Source organism: Mobula hypostoma, chromosome 2, assembly GCF_963921235.1.
Source record: "Mobula hypostoma chromosome 2, sMobHyp1.1, whole genome shotgun sequence".
Classification (NCBI taxonomy): domain Eukaryota; kingdom Metazoa; phylum Chordata; class Chondrichthyes; order Myliobatiformes; family Myliobatidae; genus Mobula; species Mobula hypostoma.
This window is the reverse complement of record NC_086098.1, coordinates 142,415,065-142,437,425: the sequence shown is the minus strand read 5'-3', so window position 1 is coordinate 142,437,425 and position 22,361 is coordinate 142,415,065. Positions and strand designations below refer to the sequence as shown.

Here is a 22,361-nt window from a genome sequence, read left to right as displayed (position 1 = left end):
TAAGATTATATTGCACACAGATATCTCCTGACTTTTTAAAAATCTGTGTTACCATTTCATGGTTTGTTGCTCAATGCTGTGAAAAGCAGGGGCTGAGAAGTCTCTATTTTTGACATTTTAATAAAAAGAATTTACAAAGTTGCTAGGCAGTTTCAGCAATTTGTAGTGAAGATCTGTTTGTAATAAGTCGGCATAATGTTACTCTGATTAATGGAGTAAAATGAGTAATAGATCACCCATGAAATGCACACCCCTTCCAATATTAAGTTCTATTTACTTCAATGGAATTAATTGCTGAACCAATGCTATGCATTTTACATTATTAGCAGAGAGCAAAATCTGTGTGTTGAAACAAGGAGCATTAAAGTAAGATATTCAAAGGGCTAAAATTAACCTCAGTAGCCCTTGTTGAAATCATTGGGACTCAACAGGCTTTTCTCGTGACTTCCTTCTCAGTGATTTTGATGAATGACATGAATCTATGTGTGTGTGTGTGCGTGCTTCACCGAGTATATGTGCATGTACGTATGCATTTCTGTATTTGTGTGTTTCATGGTTGCATATAGTGAGAGTGTGCATAAGCCTTAGTGAATCTTAAAAAAACGTAAAACTTTTTCTGCCTTTCAACTTGTTCTTTATTAGCAAATTAATTGAAGCTGAGAAGATCTCTTCCTATGTAAAAGGAAAGTGAGGCAATTGGACTGTAGCCCAAAGGGTGGGGCATATGAATAATAAGGTATGTGTCACTAAGCTTTGCATGTAACACAGCAGTTGAGTGCAGTGTAGCCAACCCATCAAAACCCTCAGGCTCACAAGCCCACGCAAACTGATATGAACAGCAGATTGTTAAGAAATGGTAAGTAAGAGATACAAAGTAAATGTTGTCTGAACTTTGAAATTGTATTGAATGCTAGAAGTTGACTGGGATATCAGTTTCAGAAGTTCAATAATAATATATATTCCAGTATTCATTGATTTGTGTCTGGGCAGATTCAACTGGTAAGCTCTGGATTCCAGAGAGCTGATTTGCTATGACAGAATTTAACTCTTGAAGTGGTTCCAGCCATTTTCTTGAAAGTCAAGAATATATTTTGTAATGCAACTGATCGCTTATGGAGCAATGCTGGTAAACACACATATTACAAAAAAGATGCATACATGTACATCCTTAAAATGTTTGATGATTATTGGTGATGAGGGGTTCCTGTGCACCAGACCCTTTTTGTAGTTCAGTGAGACTATGGTGTAAAGTCTGTTGTTTGATCAGTAACATCTTGCAAAGTGAGATTTCATATGGAATGGTGATTGATTGCATGGTACCGTGGCCCTTATTTTTCCTGCTTTTAGGAGGAAAAGTAAGTACTTTTACAGTTCTTAATTCCCTGTTGTTCAGAGATGCTGGAAATATGGTGAGTTATGGGTTCCTCCAGATAAAACCCTCCTCTGATACTTTGTCAAAGCAGACATGTGAGAAATAATCATTCAAACAATGTATTAGGGAGTGAAATAGAAAGCTATGTAATTCCTTCTTCGGTCTATATCTGATAGTGGCTGATTGGTAATTCAGCCATATCCATTAATACTCTTACTGAAAATTAATGTACATATTAACAACTGTAGACATTTTCAAATGACTTTAAATTTAGAGTCTTTGTCATCGAAAAGACTGAAGGTTTCTGATACTCTGCAAGCAAAGAAGTGCTTCTGTTTCTTTCCTCAGTGAAAGGGAGGGTTTTAGGGGCTTGTGAGTTTCGTTTCATTTTCTTTTTCATGCCAGTCGCGGGGGGGGGGGAGGGCGCGAGTTGATGTCCTTTTTTTCAACAACTCCCATGGCCCTGCTGTATTTCGTGGCTATTTGGAGAAGACATATATCAGAGTTCTGTAGTACGTGCATACATTGACAATAAAATTAACCTTTGAACCTTTAAGTGTTCTAGTTTCAACAACATTATGTAGCCTTTTTTCAAATTCTCCCACTGGAAATAATCTTCTTTTATGTAACTCAGCTAATGTTTTCATCATTTAAAAATATAAGCTTCCATGCTCACTCGTCTTGGAATTTTAACTCTTTAATTTTGGTATCACAATGATTTCCTCCAGTAAGATAACTGCGTGTTCAGTCACAGCGACTTCTAGGGGGCCAACCAAGGGTGTTATTGTCCTTTTTTAAAGGTAGTTTTTTATGATTGCAAGACCCTGCTGGATATTAAGAACTTAAAGTACGCAGGTCTACCCCATCAGCGAGTTTCTCGCTGGCAGAGAAACTGAAGGAGCTCGCTCAACTTGGTGCGGCTGGGCTGTGTTGTTGCCTGTTATAGGGAAGCATTGGAGTCGGTGCGTGCAGGCCATGGGCAGGCTAACGGTGACTGATTGTCTTAGTCATTTTTCTCGTGATCACAAGACCCTGTTTGACGTTGGTGATGTGGAATGCTGCAAGTCTGGTTCACTGGTTTACTGATGAGATTGATGGCGGCGGCGCTGCGTGGCTTTGGCCTTGGTCGTAGTGAGGAGCCTGTTGGTCCTGGCTTTTATGCTGGGGTACCGTTTCCCGGATGATAGTAGCTGCAACAATTTGTGGTTGGGGTGACTCGAGTCTCCAATGCAGGAACTCAGCAGGTTGGGCAGCATCCGTGGAAATGAGCAGTCAATGTTTCGGGCTGAGACCTTTTGTCAGGACTCGAGAGTCCTGTTGAAGGGTCTCGGCCTGAAACATTGACTGTTTGTTTCCATTAATGCTGCCCAACCTGCTGAGTTCCTCCAGCGTGTTGTGCATGTTGCTTTAACCCCAACATCTGCAGAGTATTTTGTGTTTTCGAGTCTCCAATGATCCTTCGGGCCCTTTTTACACACCTGTCTCTGTAAATGTCCTGAATAGGGGTAGTTCACATCTTACAGATACACTGGGCTGAAGCATATTTCATCTCCTTTGTTTTCTATGCCTTTGAGTTACATCATTCCATTTGCCCTTTTAGTTACTTTATGTTCTTGCCTTAAGAATTACTTAGTTATTTACATACAAGACATCCCGGCTGTTTCATAACTCCGATTTCCTCACCGTTCGGAAAATATTACCATTTCTTTTTTTTGGATTCAAAGTGGATTATCTCAGCTCCAGATGAATTCCAGTGGTACAAATTTGTTCTGCATCTTATATTTATAGGGAATGAATTTTGGAAGTAGTGTATTACATGCATCTGCACACAGGTTTATGGCAATATGGCCAAGAACAAATTTCTATCACCATTTTGCATTCTTTTGACAGTTGATTTAATCTGTAGACATTTCTTTGTCACGTTCTGCCCTATCTGTGTTCCTCAGAGGTTCAGTCAAATTTCAACTCCTGCTCCAATCACAATAAAACCATCCACTGAGCACATTTACATGAAACGTTGCCCTAGAAAAGCAGCATCAGTTGTCAAAGACCCTCTCCACCCAGGCCATGCCCTTTTCTCACTGCTGCCATCAGGTAGAAGGTACAGGTGCCTCAGGACTCACACCACCAGGTTCAAGAATAGTTACTACCCCTCAACCATCAGGTTCCTGAGCAAAAGGGGATAGCTACACTCATTTAAGGACTGTTTATCTTGATATTTCATGCTCCATTTTTCATCTTTCCATTTGGTGTTATTTTGTGTCCATCTTTGCCTTTGAAATTACTTTTTCCTCCCCACACTTTCTATATTTTTGAAGTGCCTGAACAGTTTTTAGTTCTTTCTACCTGGCATATGTTCCTTCTTCTTTATCCAACACTTGATATCCCTTTACATCCAGGGTTTTTTGGACTTGTTGTCCATAACTACCACCCTGATGGGATCAAGTAATTTTCTGTAGATCTCATTTAGCTAACAGATAACAATCAACACCGGTACACCTCAGGGGTGTGTGCTTAGCCCAGTGCTCTGCTCTCTCCACACCCGTGACTGTGTGGCTAGGCACGATGTAAATCCCGTCTATAAATATGTTGATGACACAACTATTGTTGGCAGATTTTCTGATGGTGACGAGGAGATGTACAGAGGCGAGATAGATAAGCTAATTGAGTGATGTTGCAAGAACAACTCTGCCCTCAACGTCAGTAAGACCAAGGAATTGACTGTAGACTTTAGAAAAGGGAAGTCGATCGAACACACACCCATCCTCATCAAGGGTTCAGAAGTGGAAAAGGTGAGCGGTTTCAAGTTCCTGGGTGCCGATATCTCTGAATATCTATCCTGGGCCCAAAATATCGGTGTAATCATCAAGAAAGCATGCCAAGGACTACATTTCATGAGGAGTTTGAGGAGATTTGGTATGTCACCAAGAACTCTAGCAGATTTCTACTGATATACTATGGTGAGCATTCTAACTAGTGGAGGGGCCACCGCACAGGATCGGAAAAAGCTGCAGAAGGTTGCAAACTCAGCCAGCTCCATCATAGGCACTCGTCTCCCCAGCATCGAGGACATCTTCAAAAGGCGGCATCCATCATTAAGTACCCATGTCACCAAGAACCTGCCCTTTTCTTATTGCTACCATTAAGACATGCACTCAATGGTGTAGGAACAGCTTCTTCCTCTGCAGCATCAGATTTCTGAATGAACATTGAACCCATTCATTGCTCTTTCCTTGCATTACATATTTAATTTTTATATACACTTATTGTAATCTATAGTATATTTATATATTACACTATACTGCTGCCACAAAACATCAAATTACACCATATCTGTCAGTGATAGCACATCTGATTCTGATCAGTTTTTGTAAGCTGGATCTCAAAACAATAATAGGAAGGAGATTGAGAGCCTAGCAGTATGGTGTGAAAAAACAGCCTTTTGTCAGCAAAACAAGATAACTGATCATTAACTTCAGCAAGCAAGGCAGAGCACACACCTCTGTCTGTGTCAATGATGCTGAGGTGGAGATGGTAGGGAATTGAAAGTTCCTCAGTACAAACAAATTGTCCTCGTCCAACCACATGGACGCCATTGCTAAGAGGACACACCAGAGATCTCAGCTTCCTCAGAAAGCTAAAGTAGAAGATGCCACCCAACCTCTTTTCTGTTAACTCTATCTACATATCCTACTGCCTTGGTAAAGCAACCAACATTATGAAGGACATCTCCCACCCTGGTCATCCTCTCTTCTCTCCTCTCCCATTGGGCAGAGGGTACAAAAGCTTGAAAGCATGTACCACCAAATTCAAGGCAACTTCTGTACTGCTGTTGTCAGACTCTTGAATGGACCTTGATATGTTAAAGCTGAATTCTTGACCTCGCAATCTAACTCATTGTGGTTCCCTTATATTATTGTTTTACTGCACTTTCTTTCTCTCTAACACAAAATTGTGTTTGGTCACTTGATAACTAGTACAATATGTTCACTGACCAACATAGAACATATTCAGGCTGATCTTCCTGGAGAGGTACAACTCACCAACTACAATATTTTTAAAATATTTTGCTTTCACTGTCCGGATTGAATCTTGTGCTGTGAACTGATAAAGGCATGGAATGAACATTCGGGAATACTGGGGTCAACAATGCATCTCCTTATCTACTGTGCTTCAATAATTGTGAAAAGAACAAGAATAACAAAGGGGAAGATGGTGTGAATCTGTCAAACTGGGTAGAGAAAATGAAAGAAAGAAAAGTTGGGCAGTCAATTAAACATTTTCATTGTAGAATTTCCTTGTAGTTTGCAAGGTAGCTGCAGTGATCTCAAAATGTCTTTAGCGGTCAATCTTGTTTCCTGATCCAGAATTCTCTTTACTTAAGCAGACATGGTGAAAAAGTACCCAGAGAATGCACCAGAAAGTTCAAGGTAAACTTATTATCAAAGTACATATATGTCTCCGTATACAGCCCCGAGATTCATTTTCTTGCAGGCATACTCAATAAAACCATAATAGAATAATAACCATAACAGAATCAATGAAAGAACACACCAGATTGGGTGTTCAACCAATGTGCAAAAGATAACAAACTGTGCAAATACAAAAAGAAAGAAAAGAATAACAATAAAAGAATAAGCAATATACGTAGCCCTCAGAAAGTCTCCGTGGTTCACCAGCGCCATTTTGATCATAAATCAGAAGTTCAAGTAATTTCAGAGCTTGATGACCGCACAAAAGAAAACACAGGAAAATAGAAGCAGGAGTAACGCACCTAGCCTCCACTCAATATGATCATGTTTGACCATTGCTGACTTCAACTCCTCCTTCAGTACCACTTCCCCACAACTCTTATTTTGTCGATCTTTCAAATATTTATCTATCTCCACCTTAAGTACATCTAATGACCCTCTACTACCCACTGGGCTGTGATTTCCAGAGATTTGCTACTCTCTGAAAGAAGATATTTCTAAGCACCTCCATTTTAAATTACTGGCCTCTTACTTTGCAGTCACACCACATTGTCTGTGACTCTCCCACTGGTGGAAACATCTCAATATCTGTGCTGTCAAGCTCCCTTTGGAACTTACGGAATTAAACAAGCTCACCCCTTTATCTTCCACGCTTCAGGAAGCACAGAGCCAAAAAGTAAGCTTCTCTTGATAGGGCAACCCTCTCATCCCAAGAACTGGCCTGGAAAATTTCCTTTGGACTGCCTCCAATGGTACAAAATCATTTCTTTCCTAAGATGTACCAAAACTGGGCACAGCATTCCAGGTGCTGGCTCACCAATCCATGCCCAACTGTAACAATCTCCTCCTCCCAACTTTTTGTCCAGTTTCCAAGCAACTTAATGGTTACCTTTTATCCCCCTTAAAATTGACAAGCCATCGAAGCGTAATGTGAAAATAAATGATCTGCTTCAGATTTCCAAACAAGTACCTCCTTGTTACAAAATGAAAGACTGCTTTGTAGGCATATGATTGAGAAGGAAAATAAAAGAGAAACTGTAAATATTATAAACTTGAACTTAAAAACAGGGAATATGGGTTAGTTAACACTTAAAAATGAAAACACAGTACTTGGTGTGGGTAGTTAATCAGATTTGATAAAATTCTCTCGTTTCATTTTGGAGTGGCATGGTAGCGTAGTGGTCAGCACAGTGCTCTACTGCGCCAGCGACCTGGGTTCATTTCCCGCCGCTGTCTGTAAGGAGTTTGTACGTTCTCCCCGTGACTGCATGTGTTTCCTCCGGGAGCTCCAGTTCCCTCCCACAATCCAAAAGACGTACCAGTTGGAAGGTTAACTGGTCATTGTAAATTGTCCCATAATTAGGCTAGGATTGAGTCGGGGGATTACTGGGCAACGTAGCTTAAAAGGCCAGAGGGCTTATTTTGCATTGTACCTCGATAAGTAAATTACTGATAGTTTAATGAGCACAAATGATTAAAACTGAGAAAGGTTTTTACAAGCTCCAGGAAAAATAACTAACCACTTCTGTCACCTAAATTGGAGTAAGAATATTTTTCTTTATTTGTATGTCCCTCCATACTGGCCTTTGGGGTAGAACAGGGATTCCCAACCTTTTCTATGCCATTGATCCCTACCGTTAACTGAGAGGTCTGTGGAGACCAGGTTGGAAACCCCTGGGGTAAAAGATAGGAACTGCCACATGCAAGTAAGTTCATCTACCTTTCTGATGATCCCAAACACAGATAACAGACTAATAACACAGATTCTGGAACTCCAGAGTACCACATAGAAAATGCTGGAGGAACTGAGCAGGTCAGGCAGCATCTATGACATTTCGACCCAAGACCCTTTATCAGGACTGGAAGGTTCAAGTTTACATGAATACCCATGAACAGCCAAACAAAACAGCATTACTCTGGGGTCAAGGAGCTAAGCACAGTGCCAACAATTATTCACAGCACAAGGCACAGATAGCACATTTACGATATCAGTAAAATACAGTCACACAAAAAAAAAATGCAGTATACAGTCCAAGGCCCCGAGTCCATGTATGTTACAGCAGTCTGCATTCGGATGCAATACAGCTTGTCTTCTGCTGAGCGAACTCTTGGGGGCAGCACCGATACCAGTTCGAGTGTGGCGCCACACTGCCTCGGCGCTCCGCTGGAGCCCACCAACTCCAACGCCTCTCTTCTGGGAGGCTGTAAACAGGTGGCACCATAGCTTGAGGAATAGTCCTCTCTCCGACTGAGGGCAAGCAGCTCCCCACCGTCCACCCCTTCCGTCCGCCAATAAATCAGTGAATCGGACTTGCAGCATCCCACGTTAACAATGTCCACCAGGGTCTTGCGATGACAAGAAAAGTGACAGTGACAATGACTCACTGTTAGACCTCACACCGCTTTTGTGCGCCAACTCCTTCGATGCAGGCAGCAGCACGATCCATATCAGGTCCAGCTCCTTCACTTTCTCCGTCAACTAGCAACTCACTGTTGGGGAAGACCTGCAGTACTTCAAGTTCTTGACGCCCAGCAGGATCTTGTGATTGTAAAAGCTACATTTAAAAATGTGAGGGGGAAGAATTCAGAATGAGAAGGTGGGGGGAGGGGAAGGTGTATAAGCTGGAAGATGCTTATCCCTGCAAACAGAGGAAGTGCTGCACCTGCCCATTCACCTCCTCCCTCACCTCCATTCGGACTTCAAATAGTCCTTCCAGGTGAGGCAACGCTTCACCTGCGAGTCTGTCGGGCTCATCTACTGTATCGGGTGCTCTCAGTGCAGCCTCCTTTGCATTGGTGAAGCCCAGTGTAGACCGGGGCACCGCTTTGTCGACCACCTTTGCTCCATCCACAATGAGCAGGATTTTCTGGTGGCCCCCAATTTCGATTCCAGCATCTCATATTCCGTCTGGGTAGCCTCCAACCTAAAGACATGAACATCAATTTCTCTAACTTTTGGTAATTTTCCGCTTCCCCTCACTCTTCTTTAATTCCCCACTCTGGCTCCCTTCTTCTTCTCACCTGCCCATCACCTCACCCTGGTGCTCCTCCTCCTTCCCTATCTCCCATGGTTCACACTCCTCTCCTATCAGATTTTATCTTCTTCAGCCCTTTACCTTTTCCACCTATCACCTCCCAGCTTCTTACTTCATCTCCCCTTCCCCTCCCACCTACCTGCCCCCTCATCTGCTTCACCTGTCACCTGCCAGCATCCAGATTTTGTTCTGGCCTTAGTTACATTGAATTTCTTTGCTACTTGTCTTTGGAATTCCCAACTGCATTCCCAATTATCTGTAGATTATTGTGATAAAAGCTACGCTTACTGTTTTATTTAGAGATATGGTGTGGAATAGGCCCTTCTGACTCTTCTACCCATGCCGCCAGCAACCCCCAATTTAAGCCTAGCCTAATCACAGAACAACTTACAATGACCAATTGACCTACTAAGAACATAAGACCAGAAGAAATAGGAGCAGGAGTAGGCCATCTGGCCTGTCGAGCCTTCTCCACCATTCAATAAGATCATGGCTGATCTGACCATGGACTCATCTCCACCTACCTGCCTTTTCCCCATAACCCTTAATTCCCCTACTAGGCAAAAATCTATCCAACCTTGTCTTAAATATATTTACTGAGGTAGCCTCCACTGCTTCATTGGGCAGAGAATTCCACAGATTCACCACTCTCTGGGGAAAGCAGTTCCTCCTCATCTCCGTCCTAAATTTACTCCCCCAAAGCTTGAGGCTATGTCCCCTAGTTCTAGTCTCACCTTCCAGTGGAAACAACTTTCCTGCCTCTATCTTATCTATCCATTTCATAATCTTATAAGTTTCTATAAGATCTCCTCTCATTCTTCTGAATTCCAGCGAGTACAGTCCCAGGCAACTCAGTCTTTCCTCATAGTCTAACCCCCTCATCTCTGGAATCAACCTGGTGAATCTCCTCTGCACTGTCTCCAATTCCAGTATATCCTTCCTCAGGTAAGGAGACCAGAACTGCACGCAGTACTCCAGGGTGTGGCCTTACCAGTACCCTGTATAGTTGCAGCATAACGTCCCTACTCTTAAATTCAATCCCTCTAGCAATGAAGGCCAGCATTCCATTTGCCTTCTTGATAGCCTGCTGCACCGGCAAACCAACCTTTTGTGATTCATGCACAAGCACTCCCAAGTCCCTCTGCACAGCAGTGTGCTGCAGTCTTTTACCATTTAAGTAGTAATCTGCTACCAACCAGTTATCTCTTTGGAATGCAGGAGGAAACAGGAGAACATTACAGATTCCTTACAGAATGTGCAGACTCCTCCCACTTTCAGATCTCTTACTATCTCTTCTTTCAGTTAGTCCTGACGAAGGGTCTCGGCCCAAAACGTCGACTGTACCTCTTCCTACAGATGCTGCCTGGCCTGCTGTGTTCACCAGCATTTTTAATGTGTGCTGCTTAAACTTCCAGCATCTGCAGATTTCCCCGTGTTTGCGTCCTTACAGAATGTGGCGAGATTGAGCTCTGACCTCTGACAGCCCGGGGTATGATGACATCACGCTAACCGCTACGTTGCCGTGGCACCCTGGTGAAAAAGATGGACTCTTGTCCTCACAATTTACCTCCTTATAACCTTGCACCTTATTGCCTACCTGTGCTGCACTTCCTCTGTTACTCTCTACATTCTTTTACTTCACATTGTGCTACCTCAATGCACAGTTGTCATGAATTGATGTGTACGAATGGTACACAAGACAGATTTTTCACAGTGCCTCAGTATATGTGACAATAAAGAACCAACGTACTCAAAAGTTTTATTTTACATCTTTAATATCCGAAAGGGGAGGTGAGAGGACAATGATTTTGATATTTCGGTATTTAGTTGCTGGTGACCTCATAAAGGATTGGAGTTTCACTGAGGAACAGTGAAAAGCTTGCTGATTACCTGTGCCCCTCAAGATGTAAAACCATGAGGCCATTCAACCCACCAAGCCCGTGCTGACCTTCAATTCCATTTGCATTAACTCTACACTCACCCATTTTTTTTCTCTCCCTACATTCTCATCAATTAACTCTAGAATTCTGTCATTCATCTACATATGAGAGGCAATTTATTGGGGTTGATTAACATAACATCCTGCGTTTGGGAAGAAGCCAGGGCAGCCAGCCTAAGTCCAAGCAGTCACAGGGGTAAGGGTGCAAACCCCACATATTGAGCTGTGGAGGTCAGCACTGGGCCTGTGGGGCAGCTCGAACCACTGTGCCAATGTGCCACCCACCAGCTCTGCCAATAGCAATGGATGGCACGGTCTGCTGAATAGTCCAGTCAGAGGCCTGAGCTGTCGCTAGCAAGAAGATCAATGGTTCCCGTTCACCAGGAAGGGATGAACTTGGACTACACCTCTTGGCTGGAGTATGAACAGGTGTGTGATTGGGAGCAGTGGGCAGAGAGTGAAGCTGGGAGTGGGGCCTGCCAGAGATGCATGAATGAACGGGTAGAGTTACAGAGTTAAAGAACACAGAAAAAGGCCATGCTAACCGAGCGATGCCGTTTTCCTGCATTTCATCCATATCACAGTAAACCTTTTCTCATCATGTACTGTCCAAATGCCTTTTAAAATGTTGCAGTTGTACTTACCACTTCCTCTGGCAGCTCATTCAACAGATGCACCACCTTCAGTGTAGAAAACGTGCACCTCGGATCCCTTTTAAATATTTCCCCTTTCACCTTCAATCTCAGCTGTCTACTTTGGGACTCCCCAATGCTGGGAAAAGTCTGTGACAATCCAACTTATCTATGCCACTCATGATTATATGTAGCTCTGTAACATCACTCCTCAGTATCCTTTACTCTGTGGGGGAAAAAAAGTCCAAGGAAATTCAGTCTTTGCTTGTAACTCAAACCCTCTAGTTGTGGCAACATCCTTTTAAATTTTCTCTGCGTCCTTTCTTGCTCTGATTGTCCTGGTGAGACCACATAGGTCTGGCCTGCCTGCCAAGGAGAAATGATTCCCTTGACTGGTTTCATATTTTGTAGTTACGGTGTACGGAGACATGAGGAGAAATTGAGAAGCCTGAGTCCGTCGTTCAGCCTGAGCGCTGGTGCAGAGAATTGGATGTTTCCCTGTCACGATTTCAGTTTGCTCTGCACGCTCCAAAAGGCAAGCAAATTGACAAAACTCAGGCCTGATACCACAGACTGATACGTCATGAAGTTTGTTGTTCTTTGCTTGCAGTACTGTCCAATATATATTTCAAAAACTAGAAATTACAATAAGAAATATATTTTTAAAAAATTAAATTAAATAAGTAGTGTACAAAGACAGCAAAAATATTGAGATGGCATTCATGGGTGGATTCAATGTCCATTCAGAGATCTGTTGGTGGAGGGGAAGAAGCTGTTCTTAAAATGTTGAGTGTGTGTCTTCAGGGTCCTGTACTTCTTTGTTGATGATAGTAATAAGTAGAGGCATGCCCTGGGTGATGAGGGCCCTTACTGATGGATACCACGTTTTGAGGTATCGCCTTTTGATGATGTCCTCAATGCTGGGGAGGCAAGACCTCATAATGGAGCTGGCTGAGTTTACAACTTACCCCAGCCTTTTCTGATTGTGCGGAGTAGCCCTTCCATACTAGATGGTGATGCCACCAGTGAGAATGCTCTCCTTGGTACATCTGTAGAATTTGCTAGAGTATTTGATGACCTAATAAATCTCCTCAAACTCCGAATTGAAACATAGGTGTTGACATGCCTTCTTCATAATTGCATCGATACGTTGGGCCCAGGATAGATCCTCAGAGATGTTGACACCCTGGACCTTGAAACTGCTCACTCTTTCCAATACTGATCCCTCAATGGGACTGGTGTGTGTTCCCTCGACTTCCCCTTCCTGAAGCCTGCAGTCCATTCCTTGGTCTTACCGACAGTGAGAGCAAGTTTGTTGTTGCGAGACCACTCAATCAGCTGATCTGTCTCACTAATTGACAATCGCAAACTGCCACTCGTCTTCTATGGGAGTGCTAGAATCTAGATACACTGAGTTGGCCAAAATGACTGTTTCCTGTGTTATAAAAATAGACCAGTCATTCAGAGGAACCGGCCCTTTAAGCCTGTTATCTATGCTCCAGCCTTGATGCCACTGCTGAATGTGGTCTGTTTCCGGTATTCCCTGCACGTTCGTGGGTGTGTCGAAATGCCCCTGCAGCATTACTGTCATGTCTACATCTACCAACTCTCCTGGCTACGTATTCCAGGCAGCCACCACGCTCAGTGTGAAACAAAAACTTGCTTTGAGCATCTCCTTTAAACGGTCCTCCTCTCACCTTAAACCTATGCTCTTCAGAATTTAACCTTTCCACGCTGGGGGAAAAAGATTGACTCTCTACCTTATTAATGCCTGTCATAAATTTTACATACTTATGTCAGGTCAGCCTTCGGTCTCCGATGCTCCAGAGAAGACAATCCAGATTTGCCCAGTCTCCTTACAGCTAATACACTCCAATCATGTAACATTTTGTTAAAGCTTCACAAACTTCCACATCCACGATAACCCAGTGATTTCGGTCTTTGAGGCCAATGTGAGAGCATCCATGGGGGGGGGTGGGGGTGAGCCCATGGAAAGTATCCCACCCAGACAGTCTACCTGGCCAAGTACTAAAGACCTGTGGTAATCGACTGGCTGGAGTGTTTACTGACATCTTTATCCTCTCACTTCAGCAGTCTGAGGTGCCCACCTGCATCCAGCAGGCTGCAATTATACCAGTGCCCAAGAACATTGGAGTAACCTGCCTCAGTGACTATCATCCAGTAGCACTGACATCCACTGTGATGAAGTGCTTGGAGAGGTTGGTCATGAAGCACATCAGTTCCTACTCAAGGAGTGACTTGGATCTGCTCCAATTTGCCTGCTGTCACGACAGGTCAACAGGAGGTGCTATTTAAGCAACACACATCAAAGTTGCTGGTGAACGCAGCAGGCCAGGCAGCATCTGTAGGAAGAGGTGCAGTCGACGTTTCAGGCCGAGACCCTTCGTCAGGTTCTATTTCATTAGTTCTCCTCTCACTCAGATCTGTAACATCTGGACGGTGAAGGTACACATCTGTTTGCTTTTTATTGACTGTAGCTTAGCATTCAACACTATCATCCCCTCAGAGCTAATCATTAATCTCCAAGTCCTGGGCCTCATCATCTCCTTGTGCAACTGGATCCTCATTTTCCTTACTTGTAGACCCCAGTTAGTGCAGGTTGGCAACAACATCTCCCCCACAATAACTGTCAGTGCAGGCTGAGTGCTTAGCCCACTGATCTACTGGCTTTATACTTATGACTGTGTGGCTAAGCACAGCACTAATGCCATATTCAAGTTTGCCAGCAACACCACGGTTGTTGGCCATATCAGAGGTGTTGACAATTCAGCATACAGAAGGGAGATTGAAAATCTGGTTGAATGGTACCACAACAACAACCACTCAGTCAACATCAGCAAAACCAAACATCAGATGATTGAGAACAGGAGTAAGAAAGGAAGTGTCCATGAGCCAGTTCTCATTAGGGGAACAGAGGTGGAGAGGGTCAGTAACTTTTTGGATTCCTTGGCATTATCTTATCAGAGGATCTCTCCTGGGACAGGCATGTAAATTCCATTACAAGGAAGACTCAGCAGTACCTCTACTTCCCTGCACAGGTCTGGCACGCTATCAAAAACTTTGACAAGCTTCTGTAGGTGCACAGTGGAGAGGGTCCAGTCTGGTTGCATCATGAACTGGTATGGGAGCACCAATGCCCAAGAGTAGAAAAGCCTATAAAAAGTGGTGGATGCAGCCCAGTCCATTGAGCACATCTACCCAGAGCACTCCCGGCAGAGAGCAGCATCCATCGTCAAGGGATCCCCACCACCTAGGCCATGCTCACTTCTCACTGCTGCCCTTGGGAACGAGCTACAGCAGCATCAGGTCCCACACCACCAGGTTCAGGAAAAAATAACATTAACGTTTATACTCTTATCTCCTGAACAAGCGTGGATAACTTCACTCTCCTCAACTCTGCACTGATTCCACAACCCGAGGATCTATTTTCAAAGACTCTGCAACTCAAGTTCTCAGTATTGTTTGACATATTTATATTTGCACAGATTGTCTTCTTTTGCACGTTGGTTGTTCGTCAGTTTTCGTTTCTTGTGTACTTTTTCATTGATTCTATCATATTTCTTCATTCTACTGCGAATGCCTGCGAGAAAATAAATCTCAAGGTAGTATATGGTGGCCACTTTATCAGGGGCATTAATGGAAATATCAAACCAGCGAATCAGGCAGCAACTCAATGCATTAAAGCATGCAGATGTGGACAAGAGGTTCAGTTGGGGGCTGAGTGAGTGGGGGGTGACGCGCTCAGGCACATGGTGCACCAGCGTGCTCGAGCACAGATGACTCTGAACAGCTGAGTGGGGTGGGAGCAAAGGACTGAGCCTGCTGTTGGGAGTTGCTCTCTGGAAGGGAGGAGGGGGTGGACGGAGAAGGCGGAGGAACGAACAGGAGGTGGTATTGGGTGATTGGAGTTGCGTAGAGGAATGTGAATGGTAGGCTTCTGGGAAATGGAAAAAGTAAGCAGACAATTGAAGATTGTCCAGTGATGAAGCCAGTAGACAGGATTTAAATAAAAGCAGGAAGGATGAGTTTAAGGTTTAGTCAAGTTTTACATGTGGACCTGTTTCTGATATCAATCTTGTTAGACTCACTAAAGATATGAAAGAACCATTAGGAGATATTGCAGACACAAAGCCTTGAAGAGATGTGATACTCTTAATATTTTGTAAAGATAGTAAGCAATGTGAGAAGGCTTTGGGGTTACAAGCTGTAGGAAGAAGGAAAGTAACAGCAAGGAGTTATATTAAATGATGATGGTTTTGGAATGAAATCTCAGGAGTGCCTCTAGATGTACCTATCGACCAAGTTAAAAATAATTTAGTCAGGTGAAAAGTTTTGGACACTAAACGTTTAAAACAGTTTTGTAATGGAGTTAGTATAGATAACTTATCGACGTTGATTAAATTTGATGGAAAAAGGTTGCCAGACAGAGATAGTGTACAGTACTGTGAAAAAGTTTAAGGCACATATCTATAGCTAGGGTGCCTAAGACTTTTGCACAGTACTGTAGTAATTTTATGTATTGCACTGTACTGCTGCCACAGAAAAAAAAACACATTTCATGACGTATGTGAGAGATGATAAACTTGATTCTGATATGGGTCTCTGTTATAGACTGAGAGCAGGAAGTGGGCAGGGAAAGGGGGAATCATCATGGTTGGGAAAAGAGGAAGAGAGGGGGAGAGACCGGGAAGCACCAGAGAGATATTCGGTAATGATCAATAAACTAATTGTGTGGAATCAAATTACCTTGCCTGCTGTCTCAAGGCTGGCTGTGTCTACACCCGCACCAAACCCTCACCCCGGCACTCCTTTTCTGCCACCTGTCCCACACCCCTCCCACAGCACTCCACCCTGGCCATTCCCAACACCCTTTGCTCCCAGGAGAAATCCCTATACTATTTGGTGAATCTCAATTCTGTACGCTGGAGAAAGTGGCTGCTCAGTCATAGAATTAATTTAAAACAGGTTTGGATGTAGTTCTGGTTATTAAGAGAATAAAGAGAGATGTGAATAGGAGAGCAAAATGGAGCTGAGCAGTGATTTGAATGAATAACAGAGCGACCTATTATTGGGCCTTTCTGCTTAAGGCATCTTATTATTTATTGTTGACTAATTCCAGCATAGACCTGGCTTTCTGCTTTTATTTGGAACTTACTACTTTCAAAAGTACAATTATATACATTTCAATTCTGAGTCCCATTCCAGCATGTCAGTCCATGGTCTCCTCTTGTGCCAAGATGCGACCACCTTTAGGTTGGCCGAGCAGCACCTTATATTCCATCTGGGTAGCCTCCAACTTGATGGCATGAATATCAATTTCACCTTCCAGTGAAAATAATTTTCCTCCCCCTCCCCTCTTCTTCAATCCCCCACTCTCTCTTACCTCCTCTCACCTGCCCATCACCTCCCACTAATGCCCAGACTCTCCTGTCCTATCAGATTCCTTCCTCTTGAGTCCTTTACCTTTCCCACCCACCTGGCTTCACCATCACTTTCTACCTGTCCTCCTTCCCCTCCTCCCACCTTTTTATTCTGGTGTCTTCCCCTTTCCTTTCCAGTCCTGAAGAAGAGTGTCTGCCCAGAAATGTCGACTGTTTATTCATTTCCATAGATGCTGCCTGGCCGGCCGGGTTCCTCCAGCACTTTTTGTGTGTTGTTTTGGATTTCCGGCATCTGGAGACTTTCTCATGTTTATTGCATACAAGAGACCTGATCCAGGGTTTGGACTCCAAACACTGAGAATTCCCTCCCTGCCCTCCCCAGTGCGGCTCGACATATTGAGTTCCTTCAGAAAATTGCCCGTTAGGATCGTATGTGAGATTTCCTTGTTAGGATTTGCTTAACGTGAAAAATCCTTGTTTCTGGTTTGCCTGCCCGCAGGTGTCTGCTGTCTTACTACCTACTGTACTTAGCTGACTGGCAGGCAGACAAGCACACTGCTTCACACATCCTCATCTGCAGTGGAGCGCGCACTGGAGGAATGGGTGGAAGTTGTCCGGGATGGACGAGTGCTTTTGCTGTGGGTGGAGGTCACCTGGAGCCAGGTGCATTCTGCAGATACTGCTGCTCCTTCAAGGGAGCACGGTGTTTCCACAGTCGAATAGGGGAAGAGTAATCACTCAGTGCTCTACTGTAAAGATTAAGCAACAGCGAGTCTTCAGAGCTTTGCATCATATTTATCTTGCAGTTGCCTAGTTACAGCTGTTTCTTTGCTCAGTGTACGTTCATTGATAACAACATGCTGCATGCCGTGCGTTGACCATAAAACAATGCAATTCCTTTGGTTGTACCTCTGCATTCCAGTTGTATAGATGACACAGTTCTACTATAGATTATACTTAAAAAAAAAATGTTTGCCTTGTTGGAATGTACTTACCCCGTTTCTGGGCCTATGTTTTCTCTAACTCTTGTTTCTTGTTCCATTCTAGTTTCAAAATAATCGTTTTCCCAGCTCCGGAAAGGCAGAAGAGGGCAAAAGAAACCAAGTGCTGGATTACTTGGGAGGGATTTTTACTTCTGGTAGGAAAAAAAGTTTGAAAGCATCATCTGCAGTGCCTTTAAGCCCAAGTAATTCTGTTGAGGAATCTACTCCAGCAGCAAAAGAGTTAAGCACTCCTGGACAACACTCGAGTAACATTCAGGATTCAGCATCTTCCAAACACCGTGAGAGTGTAGGACTGACTGAGGTTGATGTCCTTGACCACAATCGAGCAGAGGTATGTTCAGCTTCTCCAGATGAAAGTTGCCCAATTGCTGTCTCAAGCGATCCAGGTAAACAGTCTGCAAGTTTGTCTGAAAATCGGAAAGTCTCAGTAATTGATATCAGCCTGCAAAGCTCAAACAGAGACCCTAAGCCCAAAGGTCTTAAAGGGCAGTTCTCTATTGAAGTTGTGCATAGTAACCCAACAAAAGAAGTTGGAAGTGATGTGTTAAATATATTGGCAAATAAGGTGGAACCTTCATTCACGTCTGGTTCTGGAGATGCAAGTTTGCAACGTATTGACAGAACTATAAAGGAGAGAGAAGTTGCTGAACACAGTGACACCTCTGTCAATGAAAATAAATCCCAGCACACCCAACCAAAGAATGACAACAAATTTGTAAATAGTGACAGACTTACTGAAGGCCAGTGTGATTGTGAAGGGGATGAGAAATGTATAGATCTACCAGCCAAAAAGGAATATATTTTGTCAATATCTGAGACTGTGAGAATTGAACAGGTAGCCAAAGTTGCTGAAATTGACATAAACCCACCTAAAGTCAAAGTAGATTCCGGTATAAAGTTGTCAGAAGCATCTGTTTCATTGCCCATTAATAGCATTGGTGTGGAATTCAAAGGGTTGGAAAAGCCATTGAAAGAAGACGACGACAAACAGTTGAACTATTCCACACTTCCAGAGTTTAAAAAGGACATCAGAAATCACAGTATTTCTGAAAAAACGAAGTTTACACCTGACGTGGTAAAGCAACAGTGTTCATCAAAGGAAGACTATCTCGCAGCAGGAGCAAATAAAACTGAAGTGGAGAAGGCGAGGTCCTCTTACATAACACACATTGGTGAAGATCCAGCACAGTTACTCAAAGTTGAGAGTCACGCTGCAGATAACCCATCAGGAGAAGAATCAAATACCAATAAACCTGTTTCTAATTCTCATACCAATGCAAAAACTTCTAAAAGTACAGAGGGAAAGTCAAATAGTTTGGAGTTAGGCATTGAATTAACACTGGTTAATTCCTTTGAAATGGATAAGTCACCCTCTGATGGGAAACAAGGTGGAAAAAAGGGAAAAAGGAGACGGTCTATGAAATCTAATCAGTCTGGTAGGAACACTGGGAATGCAGAAACTGATGCAATTGAAGAAAGCTTTAAACAGAATGACTCTGACGTAAATGAGGTGAAGCTGACACAGCAGTCCCCTGAAGTCCCAGATAAACTGTTGCCGTCACCAACGCAAGGCACTCCGCCATTAGTCTGCAGTAACGCATTACCAGAATCTGTTCTGCTTGCTGAGAGATCTGCAGAAGCTACTTCCAAACCAGTTGTATCAAGAAAGAAGTCTTCTGAAAGGACATTTTTCAGTCCATCTCCAGATAATGAGGCGGAATCCCCAAAGATAGGTTCTTCGGGAAAGACATCAAGTGGAGACACCCAACAAAATGCGGGAAACAGCGATGTTCATCACAGTGTGATTACAGAGGAATCTCGTGCTGACGTGGAAAGGCTGAAAACTCAGAATATAAATTTCACAAAAGGAAAAAGTAACCACCAGAATGTAATTACTTCAGAACTCCATTCCACAGTGACGACAAGAATAAGGTTGTAAGTGTATCTTTTCTTTCCCTGGAGTTTATTGGTGTTAAAATACTGAAATCATCCTATGGTTTCACTATAACGCCAGGCAAAAAGTAAACTGCTGGAATAACTCAGCAGGTAAAGCAGCGTCTGTGGAACAAAAAGGTGAATATTTCAGGTTGAGAGGAAGAATGTAGAGTGGAGATAGTGAGATGTGGGATGGGTCATTGATAGGCTAATTGGTCATTGTAAATTCTCCCTTACTTCTTTGGACTGCGGGAGGAAGGTAAAGCAGTAGATGTAGTGTATATGGATATCAGCAAGGCATTTGATAAGGTACCCCATGCAAGGCCTATTGAGAAAGTAAGGAGGCATGGGATCCAAGGGGACATTGCTTTGTGGATCCAGAACTGGCTTGCCCACAGAAGGCAAAGAGCGGTTGTAGACGGGTTATTTTCTGCTTGGAGGTCGGTGACCAGTGGTGTGCCTCAGGGATCTGTTCTGGGACCCCTACTCTTCGTGATTTTTATAAATGACCTGGATGAGGAAGTGGAGGGATGGGTTAGTAAATTTGCTGATGACACAACGGTTGGAGGTGTTGTGGATAGTGTGGAGGGCTGTCAGAAGTTACAGCAGGGCATTGATAGGATGCAGAACTGAGCTGAGAAGTGGCAGATGGAGTTCAACCCAGGTAAGTGTGAAGTGGTTCATTTTAGTAGGTCAAATACGATGGCAGAATATAGTACTAATGGTAAGACTCTTGGCCGTGTGGAGGATCAGAGGGATCTTGGGGTCTGAGTCCATAGGACGCTCAAAGCAGCTGCGCAGGTTGACTCTGTGGTTAAGAAGGCATACGGTGTATTGGCTTTCGTCAATCGTGGAATTGAATTTAGGAGCTGAGAGGTAACGTTAACATAGAACATGGAATAGTACAGCACAGTACAGGCCCTTTGGCCCACAATGTTGCGCCGACCCTCAAATCCTGCCTCCCATATACTCCCCCCCACCTTAAATTCCTCCATATACCTGTCTAGTAGTCTCTTAAACTTCACGAGCGTATCTGCCTCCACCACTGACTCAGGCAGTACATTCCATGCACCAACCACTCTCTGAGTAAAAAACCTTCCTCTAATATGCCCCTTGAACAGCCTACCCCTTACCTTAAAGCCATGTTCTCTTGTATTGAGCAGTGGTGCCCTGGGGAAGAGGTGCTGGCTATCCACTCTATCTATTCCTCTTATTATCTTGTACACCTCTATCATGTCTCCTCTCATCCTCCTTCTCTCCAAAGAGTAAAGCCCTAGCTCCCTTAATCTCTGATCATAATGCATACTCTCTAAACCAGGCAGCATCCTGGTAAATCTCCTCTGTACCCTTTCCAATGCTTCCACATCCTTCCTATAGTGAGGCGACCAGAACTGAACATAGAACTCCAATTGTGGCCTAACCAGAGTTTTATAGAGCTGCATCATTACATCGCGACTCTTAAACTCTATCCCTCAACTTATGAAAGCTAACACCCCATAAGCTTTCTTAACTACCCTATCTACCTGTGAAGCAACTTTCAGGGATCTGTGGACATGTACCCCCAGATCCCTCTGCTCCTTTTGAGTTCCGTGTTCGCCATGATGCGGAACTTTTCTTCCGGCGTCTCCGTCTCCGAGCCTACTTCTTCGGCAAGGACTCTTCCACCCCCACCGATGACCCCTTCTCCCGTCTTCAACCCTCCTCTTTTTCATGGACACCCCGCTCTGGTCTTCTGCCTGCTCTGGATCTCTTTATCGCTAATTGCCGACGGGACATCAACTGTCTCGACTTCATCGCACCTTGTCCCCATTCCAACCTCACTCCTTCGGAACGCTCTGCTCTCCACTCCCTCCGCACTAATCCTAACTTTATTATTAAACTCACCGATAAGGGGGGTGCTGTTGTAGTCTGGCGTACTGACCTCTACCTTGCCGAGGCACAGCGACAACTCGCAGATACCTCCTCTTATTTACCCCTCGATCGTGACCCCACTAAGGAGCACCAGGCCATTGTCTCCCACACCATCACCGACTTTATCCGCTCAGGGGATCTCCCATCCACTGCTACCAACCTTATAGTTCCCACACCCCGCACTTCCAGTTTCTACCTCCTACCCAAGATCCACAAACCTGGTTGTCCTGGCCGACCTATTGTCTCAGCTTGCTCCTGCCCCACCGAACTCGTTTCTGCATACCTCGACACGTTTTTATCACCCCTTGTTCAATCCCTTCCGACCTATGTTCGTGACACTTCTCACGCTCTTAAACTTTTCGATGATTTTAAGTTCCCTGGCCCCCACCGCTTTATTTTCACCATGGATGTCCAGTCCTTATATACTTCCATCCCCCATCAGGAAGGTCTCAAAGCTCTACGCTTCTTTTTGGATTCCAGACCTAATCAGTTCCCCTCTACCACCACTCTGCTCCGCCTAGCGGAATTAGTCCTTACTCTTAATAATTTCTCCTTTGGCTCCTCCCATTTCCTCCAAACTAAAGGTGTAGCTTTGGGCACCCGTATGGGTCCTAGCTATGCCTGCCTTTTTGTTGGGTTTGTGGAACAATCTATGTTCC

At 43.9% G+C, this 22,361-nt stretch overlaps 1 protein-coding gene across 2 annotated transcripts in view; it reads left to right on the top strand.

The window, feature by feature from the left end:
- The window catches only part of crybg1a (crystallin beta-gamma domain containing 1a), a 252,149-nt gene that overhangs the window by 140,487 nt on the left and 89,301 nt on the right, over positions 1–22,361 (top strand). The window contains exons 1-2 of one of the 2 annotated variants that reach the window (XM_063040821.1): positions 788–856; positions 17,900–19,791. In XM_063040821.1, coding sequence (XP_062896891.1) covers positions 854–856; positions 17,900–19,791 — 1,895 coding nt within the window. In that variant the 5' untranslated portion in view covers positions 788–853. Of the gene's footprint in view, positions 1–787; positions 857–17,899; positions 19,792–22,361 lie in introns of those variants that run through there. The other variant, XM_063040819.1, reaches the window with a different exon arrangement.